We start from the raw sequence: 22,363 nt of genomic DNA, 5'->3' as shown, positions 1-22,363 counted from the left end.
AATGAATACCATCAATAGAGGTACAAAATCTACATACACTCAATCAATCACCATTTTGTGTCCTAAGTTCCATTGTTTATACAAAACACACGTTGGTTAAAATAATTTAGTGTTATCGTTTGTTATTTATCATCGAAATCAAACTAAGGCCTAAATGCTTTAAAGGACCTTAGCTTAAGCATCATAGACAAGTTTGATTAGAAAAGATACATGGTGACATCAACCAATAAAATTGCCTTCCTTATGTAGCAATGAAAAAGTTCACATACTATATATAACACCGATCTTATATTTTATCCTCTATGAAGGGATTTCATCACCATGTGAGCATATTTTGTTAGATTCCATATTAGTTATACCTCTTGAACAGATCTACTGAAAATAATACCAAGATATATAGTGCAAATATCAACTAGATTTAGCTTAAATAAAATTTTAATTCAAAAAATAACACCAAAAGTATATCATATAATGGCAGTGTCTAATAACCATATGTCATCCTATCTATCTATGTTGAATGAACTTCACACATTAGCGAAGCTTAAAAACAAAAAGGAGATATATAAGGTGCAAACCAACATATGAATGGAGATATAAGAACCCCTTTAAAAATAGAAAAAATTTCTGGTATGCCATCAGATTTTATACTCATTCCTTGTGTGCCACTGAGTGACATATAAGTATATTTTTTGTGTATGACATATGGGGCTAGTGACACATAAGGAATGAGTATATTTTCCGATGGCATACAAGGAATTGACCCAAAATAGGAAAAATAGCAAATAGGTAGAAGACTTGATTTAAAATGTATCCCATCTACATTATTGTATTGTTTTGCATGATTCACATCAGTGAGTTGGTTCGTACATAATATGTTCCAACAAAAAATGAGTAGTGTATATATTTATACCATAGAAGGTGTATACACAGTGGAATTGTAGTCATATAATCACCGTTTATGTTTTTATAAGAGTTGCATTTGCACCCTCAATCACTATCACTAATTAACTACCTAGATTTGTCCATAGTATATACCACTGCGCCACCGCCGTGTCTGCACGCTTCGGCATTTTTAGGTTATCTTCGGTGGACTTTTTCTATATGGACGTGCCATAGATTTATTGTTTTTGAAATAGGGAGATTTATTGTTTTTGAAATAGGGACTGCGTGTGAAATAGGGGCACTACTTGAGATAGTGCTGGACCTTCCATACACAGATCCATGCTATCCTCTATTTGAACGCGAACTAATCTAAGTGCCTCCTAGAAAAAGCTTAACCAAAGCAAACCCCTCGCCCCCACGCAAACCCCGATACCTTCGCCTTTTCCGCCCGCGCCGTCCGTCTCCGTCGATGGCGATGGAGATTCCGGCGCAGGTGCGCCGCTACTGGCTGCCGATACTCCTATTCACCGCCGGATTCCTGTTCCAGGTCCTCGTCCTGCCCCGCCACTTCCCGCCCACTCACTACGACGGTGAGAGCTCCTCCGCCGTCCTCACTCCCGCCTCGCGCTCTCCGATTCGGCCGCGTTCTGACTTCTGAGACTGGTGTGGATTGGTCGTGCTGTGTGGTTTGCAGTATTGGGAGTGGAGAGGTTCGCGTCTGTCGAGCGGGTCGTGGAGGCATACGAGTCGCTCTCCAAGGAGTGGTGAGTGCGATCGATGCGACTTACTGATAGCTTTTGATTGAATTGGTTTGGAAGTGGGGCTTGTTCTGTGTGGTTCGTTGTGGGAAGTGCAGTTCTCGACTATTGCGAGTCGTAACGGGTATGGTTTACTAGTTTGGTGGTGTTTCTGCACTTGTGCATGGTTCTCTCCCTCTGCGTGTGTGCAAAATCTCGTCTGATCTGCCTTTACGTATATGGAACGAAAGAGTTTGTTTGGACATGATTAGTGCTTGACTGAATCACCAGCATCGAGGTAGCGCACAGACATATCACTCGTTTTGCCACTCCAGTGTTAGTAAGATACTGTTCGTTTGAGGGAAATTAGTAAGATACCGTGGATGATTGCTCGCTTGTTGCTTATCTGTACTGGTTGCTTTTATTCTTTTGGATACCTCCTTTACAAAATCTGAGTGAACCTTTTGTCGATGTTAACTCAGGCTATCTGAAACGAGTCACCAACCAACTGTTGATATTATAAAGGTGAGGTCAAAATCTAGAGCTCAGTCTACTAGACTTGGTAGTTGGTAATGTTTGCATAGAACATAGTGATTATTTTGTAAGAATCGCCTCTACTTGCTAGACATGGCAATAACTTTCCATAGTGGATTCACCATTCATGTATCTATGTAGTCATACGCTTTTCACACCTGTCATTCAACTTAGAATCATTGAGATTATAAACTAACTACCATTCAGTTTTTCTTCTGCCCCCCCCCCCCCCCCCCCCCCAATGCTTGCTATTAGATTAATATGAAACTTCACAATTCTTTGATTGTCCGTACAGATCCGTTATGCATATGAGCTGTTGACAAATCCAGTTTTAAAGAGGGACTATGATCTTTTTGGACTGGATGAGCATAAGGTTACCACTCTCCCTCCTCTCTGTTCACGTGCACGTCTATCAATTGAAAGTTTCTTCACTTTTATCACTTCTATTTCCCTATCGGTCTAAGAGCTTTCCCCTTCCATCTGGTAGGATGTCCTTGAGAGAGTCAAAGAACAATATCAAATGGTGCACTTTCTCAAAATTGATCTTCCATTGTTAAAAGACTCTGTAGTCAGTAAGTTCCGCCTATCTAATCGCTTGTCAATTGTACTGATATATTTCCTTGCTTTTGTTGTGTTTGACATAAAACTATTTCAATTCCTAGGTTTGATCGATGATGCCTTCAATGTACTCACACATGAGTCGTTCATGTCTGCTATTAGTGAAGAATACCCGTTAATCATACTTGTTAGTTTTTATGCTAAACTCTGTAACCAATTAACCTTCCGTTATTTTATTTACATTACTTATGCATGTTGTTAGTATCTTCTTCTGGAAGGAATCACCGAACGTACTGCTGATTCTTGTTCTCTTTTGTAGGTATATTCAAAGGGGAGTCCTCGGTGTGCTCAATTTATTGAGTACTGGAAGCAAATTGGTGTGTTTCTTTGTTCCGACTTGGATGGTATTTTTTATTTGTTGCTTCGTTTGGAAAGAAAACTGTTGGAACTCACTGACACGTGGCCAAGTGGGTCCAAGCAATGGGAAACGGGAACACTTTGATGCTTAGCAATACGACGGATTAGAGAAACAATGTTTTTCCGCCTGTCCCGTCAAGGTACAGTGCAGGGGTATTTATAGATAACCAGGGGGTGGTCTCACCCTCATTAGTAGAATCATGCCCTTGGTTACCTACATTATCCCCATAATATTCCCCCCTCAAGGGGGCATTACGGGTCATTAAAACGTGGTTAAGTACAACTCGGACTGACATACTATCAACACTACCCTAGACTCACTGAAGCGTGGGGCTGAACAATCCAGCATGGCGCCGCATTGGCCCCCTTCATTGACATGTGCGAGTAATGGCTGCAGCCTTCGCCTTAGGGCGTCGGGTCTTCGGGTCCCGTCATGGCCTTCACATGTCCTGATTGATCCCTTTGTCCCAAAGCCTTCGCTTGATTGAGGTAGACTCGGCTCTCCAGCCGCCGCGACATATTCTGTTCACATTAAAAATGAACCGAGCGAGGGGGGCGGCCGGCCTTCGCTCCAACAAAAACCAACACATTTAGAAACTTAATGGAAAATGCAACATATTGTAGGTCTACACATTTGGCTGATGTGTTTTGTTTGTTGCTTCACACCAATAGTCTTACATGAATTTATTTACTATTGATGTTGTTGGAGTATTAGTGAATTATTCACCTCTCCATATCAGCTTAAGCGGGTTGAATTGGTCGGTGCATACAACTTAATATGGTATCGAAGCTAGATGCGGAGATGCCTCAAGTTAATCCTGGCTACCGCAATTAGATAAAAAAATAATTGCTGCTCGCTTCTATTCAATGCCTGAGGTCTGAGGATGTGAGGGGGAGTGTTGGAGTATAAGTGAATTGTCCATCTCTTCCATCTATTTAATATTTTGGGTTGAACTGGTCAGTGCATACAACTTAATAGATGAGATAAGTTGCATCGACGTTAGCTGTTAATGATATTGAAGGATGATGAAAATTGGAATTGCGGTAAATTGCAGGGTCAGGTACTCAGGTCTAGAAAAGACATTAGTTACTATTTAATGCACTGCCATGTGGTGTGCTATGAAAAAGGCATGTACTGATATAATCGAATTTGTCTACTGAAGTACCTGGATGCTATAAATTTTGTCACTTCCAGTCACTCTTCTTTGAATTTGTTAATTAAGACTGAGATTATTCCTTAGGTGAGCAAGCTTTGAAATTTTAACATTTTGTCTGAGCGGTACTTTATGGATCATTTGGCCGTTGAGTCGACTCAACAATATTTTCTGTTCCTTTAGAAATTATTTGGTGTTGCCAACAATAACTACTAACAAACATTGTGAATTTAGAATTTCCAAGTCATTCTCCTACTTGATCCCTCCTCATAATATTTGATTGCATGGTCTAGGCACTCAATTGGATGGAATTGTCAGAACTGCTATGGTAGAAGTTGGTGATTCACAAGTGGCTGGTTATTTCGCCGAAAAACGGTTCTCGAAACGGCCATTTTTCCGTAATGGTATGTCAATGCAACAAGTCTTGTTAGTCATAATGATGCAAACTTAAGTTAGTTTAGGTTTTACAGGTGATCCACTTCAACATATTGACCCTCTATTTGAAACATTGTTAGTTTGTTACATGGATTTTGGTCAGTAAGGGAAGTGGATTGCTATTTTTTGGTAGTGGAGAAGTTCTGTCCTCATTTTTCTGTTGAGAAAAAAATGTATTCTTTTTGTTATTGTTCATTCATTCCATACTCATTTGATTCGTGCAGGTGTACCAACACTTGTTGCATACCCTGCTAACTGCAAAAGTCCATCCTGTTACATGAGGTGACTATTTTGGCTAGACTATCAGATTCCTGATCATATTTAAGTCTGTGACTCTTCTTTTCCTGCTATATCAGCATTCCCAAGATGAGATTTTATGCCACACCATTTCCCATCTGTGCTGAAGACATGTCATATTTGGTAGGCGATCTAAATAGCCATGTTTTCTATGCCTAGGTACCCAGGTGGGCTTTTTGTGGATTCTGTTGTTGATTGGGTTGCAACATCAGTTGTAGGATTGCCTCGGATCTTGTACTATTCAAAGGAGACATTGGTGAGCCTTATGATTAGTTCTATATCTTAATTTATTCTATATAGATGTTGTTAGACTGTGTGTGTGGGGGCCGGCACCACTGCCGGGCTGTCGACCCATTAGGGTTAGGGTTCTGTGAGTCTATATATTGTACCCCACCTCCTATGCATTACATCAAGCACTTTACATTCCCATATGGTATCAGATGAGGGTTTTCCTCTTCTCTTGAGTATCAGCTGCCACCGTGAACACCTAGCCGCCGGCCTACCTGCTTACGCTCTGCCGTCCCCGGGAGGTTCGTCTTCCCTCCCGGGGCGGCTCCCCTTCCAAGCCACCGGCCCTCGCCCCCGAAGCCGAACAACGCCCATGGAGCTCGCGCCGACGCCGCCCCTCCACCGGCGGCTCAGATACGCCCCGCGAGGACCTCCACCCACACCGCCTGGCCGAGCTGCGTTCGCACGGTGGATATCGTCCTCGCGGTTCCTCTTCTAAGCCGCCTCCGACCCCAGTCGCCGTCCACACCCAGGATGCCGGCCACCTCGTCCTCCTCTCGGCATCCTCCCTCGTCGCCGGCCAGCGCCCATGGAGCTCCCGCACGCCCACCCCCAGATCCTACACGTCACCGCCGACCAGGGTTCGCCACGACACTCGGATTCCTCCGGCCACCGAACTGGCCCATCACTGACGTGCGAGCAGGCGCAGCTACGACCCCCATCCCCGGCCACGGCGTGTCGGCCCCTCCGTGTCGATGACTACTTTCCTAGACGACACTGCCTGGCCCACGGTCTCCCTTGCTGCCACGCTCTTCTCTGCTGCGAGGACAGCCCCGCTGGCTCAGGCCGCCTCTGCTTTCTCGCAGCGCTTGTAGCGGCTCCGGTGGGTCTTCCTCTCCTGCTGCGCCCATGGTGGCCGTCGCCCCAGGCGACCTCGCTCCCCTCCCCAACACTGGCCGCCCTGATCCGCTGACAGAGGCAGGCTGACCCTCGGACCGCGCTGATGGCCGCGACGACCGGGCACCTCTGACTGCGCCGTCACCCATCAGTGCCTCCTCTTCACGCTTCTCTTGTCACCGGTGTCACACATCCCCTGTCAGGCCCAGCGCAGGCCCTTGCCCGGCTGGAAACGCCCCGTCGCCTTCCCCCTTCATCGCCGCCATCGTTGGTTCCGTCGCTGCCGCGACCTTCCTGGCCGATCCACGCTGTTGCGGCCTTCGCGACTGGGTCCGTCATCCCTTTGGCCGGATCCGCCGCTGTCGTGGCCTTCCCGGCCTGATCCGCCGATACCCCTTCTTGCCGCGAGTGTGACCACCCTGTCCGACGCAGAAGCGTGTGCTGTCGCCGGCCTCCCTGGCGAGGCTCCTCGATGACCGGCCGCGGAACGAAGCAAGAAGGCCCTGAGGTTGTTGTTGTCCCTTTGTGTCGCCTCGCCGATCATTAACGCTCGAACGTCGACCCCTCGCGAAGAACATGCTACTGCTGTGTCTCCCGACCACGGCCATCTCGAATTCGGCTAACTCGGCATCCAGGGGCTATCGTCTTCTCGGAGTCTACATTGGTCTCTACTCCAGCTACAACATTCGCACCTTCACGACGCTGCGACTACGAGGGGATTTCAACCCGTCGGCTCCTACCTTCGGCTTCTACTCCAGTCTCATCGTGTGTGGTGCCCTCTTTGCGACTGCGGGGGGTGTTAGACTGTGTGTGTCTGTGGGCCGGTACCACTGTAGGGTTAGGGTCTTGTAGTCTATATATTGTACCTCATCTCCTATGCAATACATCAAGCACTTTTCTTTCCCACAGATGTGTTCTTTCTAAATATTTGAAATTAGCAAATTGAAGGCCTGTTGGAAATTTTATCTATTATTTGAGTTAGTAACTAATATCCATGTGACCTACTGAATCATGAATATGAATCTGCACCACAATTTCTTTTGCACAATCCTTATGTCTAATTAGTAACCATAAAAGTAACCAACCGACAAACTCCTCTATGTATTGTTCTTGTTGTTTTGCATATCTCTGCCCTGTTCAGTGTTATTTTTCAACAGTTGTAGCTACGTTCGATAGGTTTACCTTAGGAATTATGGTTCTAATGCAGATCTTTATTTTCAGGGCCCCCAATTCATTGGGAAGAGTGGCAATCATAAGGTTGAATAGCTTTTGCTGAAGCACCTTTACCTTTTAGGCTTTTGGCTACTCACAATTGCTCATGCCATCTTTGGATGCATTATGCAGGTCAAAACTATCTTTTTCTCAAGTACTGGAGAGCGTGCTGCTCCATTCGTTCGCCAAGCTGCCCAAGAGTATTCAAGTTATTCATCATTTGGATTTGTCCTATGGAGAGAAGACGAATCCCAGATTTGGTGGAATTCGTATGTGCTTTCTGAGTTTTTGTGCAGCTTATTTTTATCTATAAATCATGCTTTTGTATAATGTATTAATGCTAGTTGTTTATAACAGTTTAATATTATATATACTTTTATAGTGAGTAAATAAATATGAAAAAATTATTAGCTGATGCAATTTACGTCTATTAGCTGATGTACTAGCATTTAAGTCTATTAGTTGCAGAAATTCATTCAGCAGAATCTGCACATTTTACACAATTGGTCATCAGTTCCTATTTACAGTAATTATTTCGTACTTAGCTACTTGTCATTGATCATCAAATTTTCTCAGATGACATTATATAATATTTAGATATATTCCAACTAAGAATTATTTAGATATATTGGATAATAATCACCAAATTTCTTTTGTTTGCCTGAACATGTCCTTCCCATGTTTCCGTTTTTATTGTTTCGGTGGTATTATATAGTATTTATTATGATCATCTTTATTGATGAAGTCTTATTGCACATACGGACATACCATTTCATGCGAGTAGGTTTTACATATGGTGGTGCATCCAACCTTAAGTTCAAAAATAGTCTCAACTCAACTTTGTCAATGATTTATTTCCTGATCCTTTGCTTTTCCCTTGACTCAAAAGTTTCCCATTTTTTGGTTCCAGAGAAACCATTAATCAGATAGTTAGTGTTACAGTCTGATAATTGAATTCTGATATCATAAATACTAGCTTCCTAGCATAAAAAACATGTGAGTTACTGATTTCAACATCAGTGAGCATTGAGCTACTGCATTTTAATGAAGCAAAACATTACCATGGTCCCATCTGTTAGTACACATGGTAAAATTGGTTACACAATCTTGTCTACTTTGGATCAGGTTAGGGGTGGAATCGGCTCCAGCACTTGTTTTCTTGAAGGGGCCAGGCACAACGCCTTTTGTACACCATGGCAAGATTCCTCCCCCCTTAAGTTTGTTTTTTTAATGCGGAAGGAAGTTATGCTGATTGTTGACCTCCCAATCAGGAATTTTTAGCAAGTCAGAGTTCATAGAGATGATGGAGGAGCACAAGCACCATGGTATTGTTGAACAGTTTCTGAACCAATTGCACTGAATTGTCAAGCTGTGTAATATTGTTTAGGTTGCAGTTTCCTTAAATGAAACAAAACATTTCTTTATCACCACATTCACTCCTTTACTGTTCTTGACTTCTTGTTTAGAACTGCGACAGCTAAGAAGTGACACATCTTTGGAACTGGGTTGTGATGCTAGAGGTCATTCACGTGCTGGCAATGATGCAGCAATTTGGTATTGTGTAATTGTTGCTGGTCGTCCAGGTGCAGAATTAAGCAAGAAGAGACAAGTAAGTTTTCATAGTTAATTGTAATGCGCAAATTGGTATGGTATCTGAATAAGCTTCATTACTAGTTTGCTAAGCATATTAGTTTGTATTTGAAACTAGATTTTGCGGAAGGCTCAAGACAAATTGTTAGGTGATGTTGACAGAAGTGCTGGGAACGTTGACAATTCAGTAGAGACATCAAGTGCTGCAACTGCCTTCAAAGATGATAGGTTAACCTTTGTTTGGTTAGATGGAGAAGTACAAAAGGTAGACTGCTTTATAATTTCAAACTTTACTATTTATCTCTTATTATCTAGTCATCTTCGGGATTGGATAACATCCAGTTTGGAATGTTATTTCTTGTTAGTTTGCAGGTGTAGATTGATTTGTTAGGACCAGCTCTATTGCTCTTATTATATTTGTAAATACGAATAACATAATAAACATATATTTTCACAGCAAATTTGTGCCTTCTACCTTGCCACTGATTATACTGGAGCCTGTGGCCCTCGAGACTTTGGAGATGACAATGATAAACCTGAAATTTTTATTGTTCGATTCCAAAGAAATGCAACATATGAGGCACTGAAAGCTGAAAAAAAGAACAATCTTGTGGATGTTCTCCAGGGACAGCATGCTGATGCGTCCCAGTTAGTGGCAAGGTACAAGGGCCCAGTTGAAATTGAAGAGGTGAGAATTTAAGGTTTCCTACCTTCTAGTGCATTATCTTTGCCTTCTGATAATTATGTCAGGTTAGGTACACCAACACTAAAAGATCACTGCTAAATGCTAATTCTATACCTCTTTTAACTAATATTCCAGATAAATAGGTGGATCTCTCAGATTATCAAAGATGGAGATACTAGAGAAATTCCTTACTTTGTAAGTCTCTTGCATGTTACTCCCTCTGTTCTAAATCATAAGACGTTTTGGCTTTTCTAGATACATTTTTTATCTGTATCTAAACATAGTGTATATCTAAGCGCATAGCAAAATCTATGTATCTAGAAATGCTAAAACATCTTATAATTTAGAATGTAGGGAATACAAGATTATTTTTTTGTAAAAATCTGCAGGATGTTGCACTGGACCTTTGCCTAGTTGAATCGATAGTTTTACAAGAAAAAACATTTATGTTATTGTGTACAAGGTTAGCTAGACATGTAGACTTCAAGAATGTTCATTCCATTAATGATTTTGAATTAGATTACCTTTTCACTCTCCAGCATGTATCCATAAATGAAAGGGGGTAAGAATATATAAGAAATGGAATGTACTTTCACATAGACCAAAGAATGACTGAATGAATTGCTTGGCTTGTCTTAGGGCATGTTTGGAAGCACCCAGATTTCAAGAAACTGGTTTATGAAAACTGGAGTGGTTCCAAACATACTAGTTTATGCCTCAATTTATAGAAACTGGATTCTCGGTTTCTTAAAAACCAAGAAGCTAGCCTCCCCTAGCTAAAGCCAGTTTATTAAAAGCTGGGGTGGTTCCAAAATTATTAACCAGTTTTTTTATAAACCCGTTTCTAGAAACTGGAAATAAAAACTGGATTCTTAAAAACTAGGTTGCTTCCAAACAGAGCCTTACTTGATCCTGTCTTTTTTTTATATAAGCCTTTCGGCAAGCTTTATTATGCATCTGATAACAGTGTTACGTCATTTGATAAAACATGGAAAAGAAAACTAGGGGGTGAATCTACCCAAATAAAAAAAATCTTATGAAATAAAAGTTTCCATGCCAGCTCATGGGCAACTTGATTTGCTCTCTATCACAGTGCTCAATCTGAGGCCACTGGAAATTCCTTCATCGTGTTGTAGCACTCCTCAAGTATTGGAGCTACCGCTGCAGCCGAGAATCGGTCTTTTTTCTCCAATGTATCTCATGCTTTTGACAACAGTCAGTCAACATTATTTGGTCGATACAAGTTGCCTCTAACCATTTTTGTATGAACACCTGTTGTATCTACCCAAGCACCTAGAATATCTAACTTGTTGGCACTAGCAGTAAAAATTTACCATGGCTTACTATATGCGATTAAGGTTTAACGTTGATTGTACCAGGGACGAAAATGCATTCACTTCTGAAAATAATGTTTTCAGGGCAATCACATTGCACAAAGTGTATACCATATCCCCCATATCGTTAATCTTTGCAATGCTCTTTTGTGCGTGTAGACTTCAAAGGTGCCAGATCTTGTACCAGAGGAAACAAGCAAAGCATGGAATTCTAAAAGTATCCGCTCAGCAGGGAAAAGTCTAAAAGAGAACATCGGTTTCCATTTCCAAGATTACCTAACCCACCCAATGATTGGTTCAACTTTGCTTATGTGCGGATGTATTTCTATGGGAATATTATGGTTCAGGAACAACACACCCACTCAAAGTACTCGACAGGTAATTTCATGTTTGATATAAAGTTTGATGAGCATTATCTTTTTTACTGATCCAAAAACCTTTGAAGTTCTCCCCATGTCTATGCTCAATTTTCTTAATGTTGATCAATCAGTTACACAAAATTACAAGATGTTGATGCGATGATGGTCACCCGCACTGTTGGACACAACTTTGCAAACTCCTTCGCGACTCTGCCTGCCACCCAAACCAGAGGCGGCATCCTCCTTGCCACTGATGAGAGCTTTTTCGACCTATCTAACATCCATCTCTCTTCGCATGCGGTAACCGCTACCATTTCTATGCGCGCGGATGCGATTCAGTGGCAAATCACGGTGGTGTACGGACCTCAAAGCGATGACGACAAGATGCAGTTCCTCCAGGAACTCAAAAACATCAACCCACCGTCGCATGGGCGCTGGCTAATCCTTGGTGATTTCAACCTAATCTATCAGGCGGAAGATAAAAATAATTCCAACCTCAACCGCCGTTTAATGACCTCCTTCAAGTCGACCATTGATGATCTGGGGCTGACAGAGATTAAGCTAAACGGGCGTCGGTTCACTTGGAGTAATGAGCAACAAAATCCAACAATGACTCGAATTGACAGGCTGCTATGCACTCCCGAATGGGAACTGCTCTTCCCAGCATGCTTTCTACACTCCCTGCCTTCACTCATGTCTGACCACACACCTCTCCTGCTTCTAGGGGATTTGGAGCACTTCCACAACCCTTTCTTCCGCTTTGAAAATTTCTGGACAAAAATGGACGGCTTCTTCCAGGCGGTACAGGAGGCTTGGGACAGGCCGTTGTCCACGACGTTGCCCATCAAGCGGCTTCATATCAAGCTATCCAGAGTGGCCAAGAACCTTAAAAAATGGAAAAGAGGAAAAATAGGAAACACAAGACTGCAGCTGGCCATAGCCAAAGAGATCATCCTACAGCTGGAATTGGCGCAGGAATCCAGGACTCTCACCGCCGAGGAGTTGGATCTAAGGCGCCGCCTCAAAATCCGTAGCACGGGGTTGGCTGTCATTGAGAAATCGAGAATGCGACAGAGGTCTAGGCTCACCTACATTCACTGTGGAGACGCCAACACCAAGCTCTTTCACTTGAAAGCAAATGCTCATAGAAGGAAAAACTACATCCAATGCTTACAGTCCCAGGATGGCATAGTCTTCTCACAGCATGAGAAAGAAAAGATGGCCGACGATTACTTTAGTGAGCACCTGGGCACTGCAGCAACTAGAACCATGACCATTGATTGGCAGGCGCTAGGTTACGAGACGAGGGACCTCCAACACCTAGAATTACCTTTCTCTTATGACGAAATTCGGCGCACCGTCTTCTCCATGCCGTCCGACAAGGCGCCAGGCCCTGATGGCTACACGGGTGCCTTCTTTAAGGCATGCTGGGACACTATCGGGAACGATTTGACGGCCGCACTCAACTGTCTGTACCAACTAAACTCCCAAGGCTTCGAGCTCTTAAACTCAGCTAATATTGTCCTGCTCCCAAAGAAGGCTGAGGCTCTCAGAATCACAGACTACAGGCCCATCAGCCTTATTCACAGCATCGCTAAAATCTTCGCCAAGCTGCTGGCCAACAGACTCGCCCCCACCTAAATGATATGGTTTCCAACTGTCAGAGTGCTTTCATCAAGAAGAGAAGCATCCATGATAATTTCCTCTACGTGCAATCCACCATTAGGGAAATGCACAGACATAAGACGTCTGCACTCTTCATGAAGCTCGACATTCATAAGGCTTTTGACACAATCAACTGGAGCTACCTCATCGAAGTACTGCGTGCTTTGGGCTTTGGTCAGCGGTGGCGCGAATGGGTGTCCATTCTCTTCCGCACGGCCACCTCCTCTGTGCTCATTAACGGTCGGCCAGGCCCAAAGCTTTTCCATGCAGGGAGGTGCGTTAGGGAGACCCTTTCTCGCCTTTGCTATTCATCCTAGCTATGGACCCTCTGCAACGCATACTTGACCTTGCAACCAACCATGGCACACTTTCCCCGTTGCCTGAAGAGACGGCTAGATGGAGAACCTTGTTATACGCAGATGCTGCTGCCATTCTCCTAAACCCGGTCAGACAAGACATGCAGGCGGTCATGGAGATTCTCCAGGCTTTTGGCCATTTCTCTGGTCTCCGCATAAACCTAGGAAAAAGCTCCGTTCATCCAATACGTTGTGAAGACATCGAGCTAGACCACGTCCTTGAGCCCTTCAATGGGATCAGAGAATCTTTCCCATGCCGCTACCTTGGCCTGCAGCTCCATACACGCCCTCTAAAGAAAGTGCACGTTCAGCCGCTCATCGAACATATTGCTCATAGACTCCCTGGCTGGAAAGGGAAGTGGCTGAATAGTGCCGGCTGTCTCACTCTTGTCTCATCGGTCCTCTCTTCCATACCAACCTATCATCTGACGGTGTTCCCGCTCGCAGTCTGGGCTCGTAAGAGAATCGACGGAATCAGAAGATCCTTCCTCTGGAAAGGAGAAGAAAACACCAACGGGGGCCACTGCCTAGCGAATTGGGCAACGGTCACAAGACCGAAGGACTTGGGCGGTTTAGGGATACCAGACCTTGATAAATTCGGCAGGGCTTTACGCCTACGTTGGTTATGGCAGGAATGGGTGGATGATACCAAGCCTTGGGCTGGCATGGATACCCCGACGGACGACACTGATCGAGCACTTTTCACTACCTCAACAAGGGTCGTCGTTGGAGATGGCCATAGATGCCGTTTCTGGCATGACACTTGGCTTGATGGAGAAGCGCCATGCCACTTAGCTCCTAGCCTATTTGCGATATCCAGGACAAAAAACAGATCGGTGTTCATGGAGCTCCGGGATAACCACTGGATCAACGCGCTGCGAGGACGAATCACCACTGCAACCCAGATGCAGGAGTTCGTCTCCCTTTGGATCAGAACCTAGGACACCCACCTTACGCCTGGCTTGAGGGACTCCATTCTATGGAGATGGACGGCAGACGGAACATACTCCGCTCCTCACCTTACCGTGTCCAGTTTAGAGGCTCCTTGAGGCCTTTCCGGTCCAGCCTAAGGTGGAGAGCACATGCTGAAAACAAGTGCAAGGTTTTCGCATGGACAATGGCAGTGGAAAAAGCTCTCACCGTAGACAATTTACAAAAAGGGGCTGGCCTCACCAAGATCACTGCACTCTTTGTAATGGGCCGTTGGAGACTTGTATCCATTTGGCATTGCTTTGCCCCTTTGCCAAATCAGTTTGGTCACTCACCCTGGCTTGGGGGCATTTCGACGAAAATCTAATCACTCCATTAGAGGAGCCGAGCAAGATGATCCGGTGGTGGGAGGAATCCCAGGCCAGGATTCAAAAAAGTGAGAGAAGGCGATTCAATGGGGTAGTGATTTACACTATTTGGAACATCTGGAAAGAACGGAACAAAAGAATCTTCAACGGTGTTTTCGAAACGGCAGTGCAAGTTGCCTCTAGAGTGAAAGAAGACATCGAACAACGACAAAGGGCCTTAACTTGGGATGTGTAGAACCGTAGAGTTTTTCCTTGGTTTCTTTTGCACCTTAGTGCTGCCCGGTTACCTGTTGGGAGCGTGCTTCTTTTTAATTCTAAGTATGTACATAACCTCTTCCCTATCTTAATTGAAAGGCAGATCTCCTGCCATTTTTTCAAACATTATTTTTTTCTTTCCCATTATTCATTTGTTTCCACACAAAAAAAACACTTGAGTGGTATTTGTTGGAATGTGTGCCCATACCCTAATCAGGGGTTGGGAGTGATATTAAATAGAGAGAGTAACTGGGCCAAGGCCCATTACACAGGGGTATAACAGTCATTACACAGGGAATAACACAAACCCTAGACGGGTAGTCTAACACCCCCCCGCAGTCACAACTCTATCCTGTACAGATGTTGAGGCTGGATCGGAAGTCTAAAAAGACACTCGACGGTAACCCCTTGGTGAAGATGTCGGCGAACTGAAGCGTGGTGGGGACGCTGAGAACGCGGACGTCACCGGCAGCGACACGCTCGCGGACGAAGTGCAGGTCGATCTCCACATGCTTCGTGCGCTGATGCTGCACGGGGTTGGTGGAGAGGTAGACCGCGCTGACGTTGTCGCAGTAGACGAGGGTGGCGCGCTGGAGGGGACTGTGAAGCTCGTGGAGGAGCTGGCGCAGCCAGGAGGCCTCGGCCACGCCGTTGGCCACGGCACGGTACTCGGCCTCAGCGCTGGAGCGAGAGACGACGAGCTGCCTCTTGGTGGCCCAAGAGACGAGGTTGGCGCCCAGGAAGACGGCGTAGCCGGAGGTGGATCGGCGCGTGTCGGGACAGCCAGCCCAGTCAGCGTCGGTGTAGACCACGAGCTCCGTCGTCGGGGATGGGCGGAGTAGGAGGCCGTAGTCGAGGGAGCCGCGGAGGTAGCGTAGAATCCGCTTGAGCGCAGTGAGATGGGGCTCCCGCGGAGTATGCATGTGCAGGCACACCTGCTGGACGGCGTAAGCGATGTCGGGCCTGGAGAACGTGAGGTACTGGAGCGCGCCGGTGAGGCTCCGGTAGGACGTCGCGTCGGCGACCGGAGGCCCGTCGTCCTCAGAGAGCTTCGCCTGAGTGTCGACAGGCGTGGTGCAGGGCTTGCAGTCAGACATGCCAGCCCGCTCCAGGATGTCGATGGCGTACTGGCGCTGGTGGAGGAAGAGACCCTGAGGCCGACGTTCGGCGGTGACGCCGAGGAAGTGGTGGAGGGGCCCCAGGTCCTTCATCGCGAACTCCCGCTGAAGGGCGACGATCGTGCGGTGAAGGAGGTCGGCGGTGGATGCCGTGAGCACAATGTCGTCGACATAGAGCAGGAGGTAGACGGTGTCGTCGCCGCGCCGGTAGATGAACAGGGACGTGTCCGACTTGGCCTCGACGAAGCCGACAGAGGCCAGGTAGGAGGCGAAGCGGCTGTACCAAGCCCGTGGCGCCTGCTTGAGGCCGTACAGGGATCGGTTCAGCCGGCAAACCAGGTCCGGACGGTCAGCGTCGACGAAGCCGGTGGGCTGGCTGCAGTAGACAGTCTCCGTCAGAGTGCCATGGAGGAAGGCATTCTTGACATCGAGCTGATGGATCGCCCAGTAGCGGGAGAGGGCGAGGGAGAGGACAGCGCGAACAGTGGCGAACTTGACGACAGGGCTGAAGGTCTCGTCGTAGTCCACTCCGGGGCGCTGGGTGAAGCCCCGAAGGACCCAACGGGCCTTGTAGCGGTCGAGGGAGCCGTCTGAGGTCAGCTTGTGGCGAAATAGCCACTTGCCGGTGACCACGTTGGTGCCTGGTGGACGCGGCACCAGGTCCCAAGTGTGGTTGGCCAAGAGGGCCGCGTACTCCTCCTCCATAGCGCGACGCCAGTGTGGGTCGGCGAGGGCAGTGCGAACGGAGGAGGGTACCGGGGAAGCGTCGGGTGGAGTGCTGGTTGTAGCGGCTGCCAGGATGAGCCGGTCGACGGGGCGGAGAACGCCAGCAGCGCGTCGAGTCACCATCGGGTGGACGTGCCCGGGGTCGCGATGGATGGCGACCGGGTGGTAAACGGATGACTCGGAGTGAGCCACCGGAACGTCGGGAGCGGCTGGAGGGGCCGGCTCACGGCGGTGATAGACGACGGCGGGGTCGGCGAAGCGGGCCGCGCCCGTCGATGGGCACGCGTCGGGGGGTGCCGAGGTAGTGGCGTGGCCGCGGCGATGGTAGACGAGGGCGGGGTTGGCGAAGCGAGCCGGAGTCGACGGGGCCGCGCGTGGCGCAGGCGGGGTCGACGGGGCCGCGCGTGGCGCAGGCGGGATCGACGGGGCCGTGCGTGGTGCAGGCAGGACCGACGGGGCCGCGCGTGGCGCAGGCGGGACCGACGGGGCCGCGCGTGGCGCAGGCGGGGTCGACGGGGCCGCGCGTGGCGCAGGCGGGGTCGACGGGGCCGCGCGTGGCGCAGAAGAGGTCGTGGGGGCCGCACGAGGAGCAGGTAACGGCGCAAGACGGGGAGCCGAAGGTGGGGGAGGAATCGGATCGGACTCGAGGAGGGAGGCAAGATCGGTGGGTGGGGTGGAGCCAGCAAGGGGAAACACATCTTCGTCAAAGACGACATGACGAGAGATGATGATGCGGTGGGAGGTGAGGTCCAGACACCGGTACCCCTTGTGGTCAGGGGAGTAGCCAAGGAATAGACAGCGGGTGGAGCGAGGAGAAAGCTTATGTGGAGCGGTAGCGGAAGTGTTAGGGTAGCAGGCACAGCCGAACACGCGAAGGTGGTCATAGGAAGGGGCTGTGCCGTAAAGGGCGAAGTGGGGGGTAGGGTGGTGGACCGCCTTCGAGGGAAGACGGTTGAGGAGGTGGGTGGCAGTATGCAGGGCCTCTGCCCAGTAGCTGGCAGGGAGAGACGCCTGGAAGAGGAGACAGCGGAGCATATTAGTGGTGGTGCGGATCATGCGTTCGGCGCGGCCGTTCTGGGCAGAAGTGTAGGGGCACGAGAGACGCAACTGGACGCCATGAGTGAGGAAGAAGGAGCGAGAGGCGTTGTTATCGAACTCGCGGCCATTGTCACACTGCAGAGCACGGACCGGGCGACGAAACTGAGTGGATACCCAGGTGAAGAAGTGTGTGAGGGTGGTGAATGTGTCCGACTTCAACCGAAGCGGGAAGGTCCAGAGAAAATGGGAAAAATCATCCAAAATCACCAGATAATATTTATAACCAGAAAGACTGAGTACAGGGGAGGTCCAAAGGTCACAATGAACCAGATCAAAAGCCTGCTCAGCCCGAGAAGAAGAAGTAGTAAATGGGAGACGAGTATGTCGGCCTAACTGACAAGCATGACAGAGACCCTCAAAATGTCCCCTACTACATGAAAGATCGAGACTACTGGTAATCTTGGTCATGACGTCGGGTCCAGGATGGCCGAGACGTCGATGCCATGTGGTGGAGGAGGTGGTGGAGACCAAGGCAGGAGGTGGAGACACGCCGGCGGTGGAGGGCTGGAGCGTGTAGAGAGGCCCCGAGCTGTCACAGCGGGCGAGAAGGGTCCTGGTGGCCAGATCCTTCACAGAAAAACCAGAGGGGTCAAACTCAATGGAACAGGAGTTGTCAGTAGTGAATCGACGAACAGAAAGAAGATTGTGGGTGATGTGGGGAGCTACGAGAACATCGTTGAGGTAAAACGGCCCAGGGAGAACCGAGGCACCTACTGAGGTGACTGGCAGGGTGGAACCGTTTCCAACGACGATCGAGGATGGGTGAGAGGGGAGTGGGGAATGAGAGCGAGAGAGCGTGCCTGCCGTGGGGGTGGTGTGGTACGAGGCACCGGAGTCGATCACCCAGTCGGAGGGGGGTGGGGTCATCGCCATGGTGCTGAAAGCAGCAGCGAGGGAGGTGCTGTCCCAACCACCAGCCGGCGGGGACCAAGGCGTCGAGGTGTGGGTCCCCGGGGGCAGGAGCGCGGGCGGAGCCTGGGGCACGACGGGAACACCATAAGGAGGTGCGCCGTAGTGAGGTGTAGTCAGGAGGGCGGGCGCCGGAGGACGGGGGGTACTCGGTGCCTGGCCCGGCCACATGGCGATGGTCCCGGTCCAGGGGTTGTAGAAGGACGGCCACGCGTGGCCGCCACCCCGGCCGGAGGGACCACCACGAGAGGAGCCGCCGCTCCCACGGCCGCCCTTGCGGGAGCGACGACCCCCGTCGGTCGTAGATGTCGGACGAGGGGCCGCCGGGACGGCAGGAGTGGGGCGGGTGGGAGCCCCGGTCGACGGAGGACGGGTGGCCTGGCCCCCTGAAGGCGGCTGACCACTGGTGGGAGCGCTGTAGAGGGCCGAGGCAGGAGTGGGTGCCTCATTCGCCATGGTGAGCTCCTCGAGGAGAAGCTCGTTCCGCACGGCGTGGAAGGTGGGGAAGGGCACGCTCCTCTTGATGAGAGCCTTCAGGTGGCCGTAGCGGGGGCTGAGGCCACGCAGGAGGTTCAGCACCAGGGTACGATCGGCAACTGGCTCGCCGAGATCGCGGAGAGAGTCAGCCAGGCCCTTCATCTGGCGGCAGTATTCTCCCACGGAGAGGTCTCCCTGAGAGAACAGGTGGAACTGGGCGTCGAGGTGGAGCGCCCGCGCATCCCGATTCCCGAGGAACTGGTCCTCGAGAGCGAGCCACGCCTGGCGAGCAGTGTCCGCCTGATCGCGGATGATGTCCTGCAGCTCAACGGTGATGGTGCCGTGGAGCCACGAGAGGACAACGCTGTCCATGAGGCACCAGGAGCGAGGCGGTGGAGCGTCGTGGTCGACGAGGACGTGATCGTCGAGGACGAACCGCCGCAGCGTGAGGAGGACCTGTCCTCGCCAGCGGGGGTAGTGGGAAGACGCCGGATCCAACACCACGGACACGAGGGCCCGGATGTTGTGCAGACCAGCGGCCTGAGCGTGGAGAGCAGCGATGAGGTCGGCGTCGAGGTCGGAGGCGTGGGGGTCCTCTGGGGGCTCCGCATCGGCGAGAGTCGGGTGGCCGAGGAGACGCTGCGTGGTGGCCATCTGGGTGGTCAGAGCAGCGCCCAGGGCACGCTCACGCTCCAGGGCGAGGGAGGCAGCGCGCTCGCGCTCCCGCGAGGCCGTCACAGCGGCCTGGATCGAGGCGAGGGTGCTGACGAGCGGGGGGTCGGTGGTGGGGATGGTGGAGGGTGCGACACGATGACTCCAGGTGGGTGAAGCGAAGGCGGGGAAGCCCGGCGGGGAGGTGCGATGCAGGGGCAGCGGGGACGAAGCGCGGAGCGGTCCGAGGCCGGTGATGTACGGGGCCCCTCCATGGGCGGGCTCGCTGCCGGTTGCAGCGGGGGTGATGGTGCCGGTGGCGGCAGTGGTGTTGGCGTTCATGGCGGCGGGGTTGCAGGGGCAGGGGCGTGGCCTGGCCAGGAGCCTGGTCGAGGGGGCGCAGGGACGACGGGCGCCGCTCCCAGGGGGAAGGCCGGCGGCGGCGGCGTGCAGGGGCAGAGGCCCTGGGCGCGCAGGGGAGGAAGACCGGCGGCCGAGGGAGTCCGGCGGCGGCGTCCGGGGGCGGCGGACGCGCAGGGGTAGAGGGGCCCTGGGCGCGTCGGGGAAGAGGGACGGCGGCGGACGCGCAGAGGCAGAGAAGCGCTCCGCGCCTGGGCAGGGGACCGGCGGTCCGGCGCCGGCGGCTGGGAGGGAGAGGGAGCCCGGCGGCTGGGAGGGAGAGGGAGCCGGCGGCTGGGGTGCCGGCGGCGGCTGGGAGGGAGAGGGAGGCCGGCGGCTGTGGAGCCGGCGGCTGGGAGGGAGAGGGAGCCGGCGGCTGGGGTGCCGGCGGCGGGAGAAGAGGGATGGCGGCTGGAAAAACTAACCCTAGCTCTATGATACCATGTTGGAATGTGTGCCCATACCCTAATCAGGGGTTGGGAGTGATATTAAATAGAGAGAGTAACTGGGCCAAGGCCCATTACACAGGGGTATAACAGTCATTACACATGGAATAACACAAACCCTAGACGGGTAGTCTAACAGTATTTGATCGGAAGGTTCTTGCATTCCATAAAACCTACTTGTTTTCCTAGCAAATCGAAACATTACGTTCTTAACACTGCAGAAAGTATGTTTATGTTTGACTTGTTACTCAGCATTCAGAACTCTGACAGTATGTAGTGTCATCTCACAGGAGAAAGCTCGGAAAGACAAGGCAAAGAGGCCCCGTCCGAAGCTTAGCACGTCGCTCTTCGGTGAACCTTCTGTCCCAGACGTCGACCCAAAAGATGCTCGTCAGTGGGAAATGTCAAGCTCGGATTCAGACTAATGACTCGCTTCTTACATTTGGACCTGACGTACTGCAAAGACGTTTTAAAATTAAGTAAACTACATAGTAGTGCGGTGGCCTTAGTTTTGGGAAATGGAACAGAGTATAACCGATGTAGTGAAAACAGTTGGACCACTGAAGTAATCCAGTTGCCATCTTTCCGATGCTTCAGCTGCCCTGTGACGTGACTCCAGGGACGTATTTGTTGACACCTGCTTGAAAACTGACAAGCCTCTCTATTAGACAGAGTGTTAACCTGTGGTCTCAGAATGGAGTAAACAATGGTAGACAGAGTGTTAACGTACATCATGTCTGATGTAAGCCGGCAGGTATTTTCGTCGTGAGCCAAAACTCGGCTAACGTCGTGACACGGACTATTATTTTTATTTTTCTTAAATAATAATCCCTTTTCAGACATACCACTCGCGTTCGCTGCAGTTGAATCAAACTGCAGGTTGCCAAACACCTTCTCAGACGCTGTCAATGCCCAAACATTGAGCAGCCTTTGCCCTGAATACAAGCCATGAGCTCGGATTGCCAGGCACCCAAACTTGATTCATGATTGATCTTCCCTGCACCTGCTAGTAGAACCTCATCTCGGATTATTTATCCCCAACTCTTTTGTGCCTCAAATTTTCTTATAGTGCTATTGATCTGCAATTGCGTCCAGACTGTTCTTTAGGCTATCTGGAGTCTGCAAGTGTGAGTGATCTGTGATCTTGAAGCGAAAGGGACATGATAAACAACGAGGCAACGAGTAATCAGAAACAGGGGAACACCTTATTACAAGAGTTAGAACTGCCAAGTCCTCAATCTTCATGGTGTGAATACAAATTGTCGATTTTTACTGATCTTTAGATTAGATAACATATATATATTATTATTAGGTATGTGCTCGTGCATTATGACGGCGTATAAATTATTCGATAAATATTAGTGCACAATGATTACATAAAAACGAACAACATATATATCATCAACCCCATATCTCACAAATTAACACTAATGACATGAAATTTGTGCGCAATTAAAATAGTGATAAAATGCATTGATATCCAAAAATATTATATGTTATTCTATATTTTTATTAGCATCACCAAAAGTGGACGTTTACATATCTTAAAAGATATATAAGATTGTACATATGCTTTGTCATTGATAAAAAATAAACAATGATAAATATGTAGCGAATATTAATCAACACATTGATTCCATAGAAGG

General features: G+C 49.3%; 1 protein-coding gene across 1 annotated transcript; it reads left to right on the top strand.

The window, feature by feature from the left end:
* Window positions 1–1,308: 1,308 nt before the first annotated feature.
* On the top strand, window positions 1,309–21,559 carry LOC100280205 (uncharacterized). Its single transcript, NM_001366123.1, has 20 exons — window positions 1,309–1,472; window positions 1,577–1,646; window positions 2,102–2,144; window positions 2,449–2,526; window positions 2,641–2,725; window positions 2,816–2,898; window positions 3,031–3,088; window positions 4,576–4,686; window positions 4,942–4,999; window positions 5,174–5,270; window positions 7,361–7,396; window positions 7,484–7,620; window positions 8,477–8,547; window positions 8,623–8,676; window positions 8,818–8,960; window positions 9,060–9,206; window positions 9,399–9,629; window positions 9,762–9,821; window positions 11,120–11,338; window positions 21,008–21,559. The coding sequence occupies exons 1-20, from the start codon at window positions 1,352–1,354 to the stop codon at window positions 21,140–21,142; spliced, it is 2,037 nt and encodes a 678-aa protein (NP_001353052.1). The 5' UTR covers window positions 1,309–1,351; the 3' UTR covers window positions 21,143–21,559.
* Window positions 21,560–22,363: the final 804 nt, after the last annotated feature.

Source organism: Zea mays, chromosome 2 (genome assembly GCF_902167145.1).
Source record: "Zea mays cultivar B73 chromosome 2, Zm-B73-REFERENCE-NAM-5.0, whole genome shotgun sequence".
In the NCBI taxonomy this organism is placed as follows: domain Eukaryota; kingdom Viridiplantae; phylum Streptophyta; class Magnoliopsida; order Poales; family Poaceae; genus Zea; species Zea mays.
This window is presented reverse-complemented; position numbering and strand designations above follow the sequence as displayed.

Bases quoted from the DNA above. Each gene is read 5' to 3' on its own strand.
- LOC100280205 (NM_001366123.1), top strand. From the start codon at position 1,352: ATGGCGATGGAGATTCCGGCGCAGGTGCGCCGCTACTGGCTGCCGATA. The intron at 7,397-7,483 runs GTTGAATAGCTT...TGCATTATGCAG, and splicing joins GGAAGAGTGGCAATCATAAG to GTCAAAACTATCTTTTTCTC. The intron at 8,548-8,622 runs GCAAGATTCCTC...CCTCCCAATCAG, and splicing joins AACGCCTTTTGTACACCATG to GAATTTTTAGCAAGTCAGAG.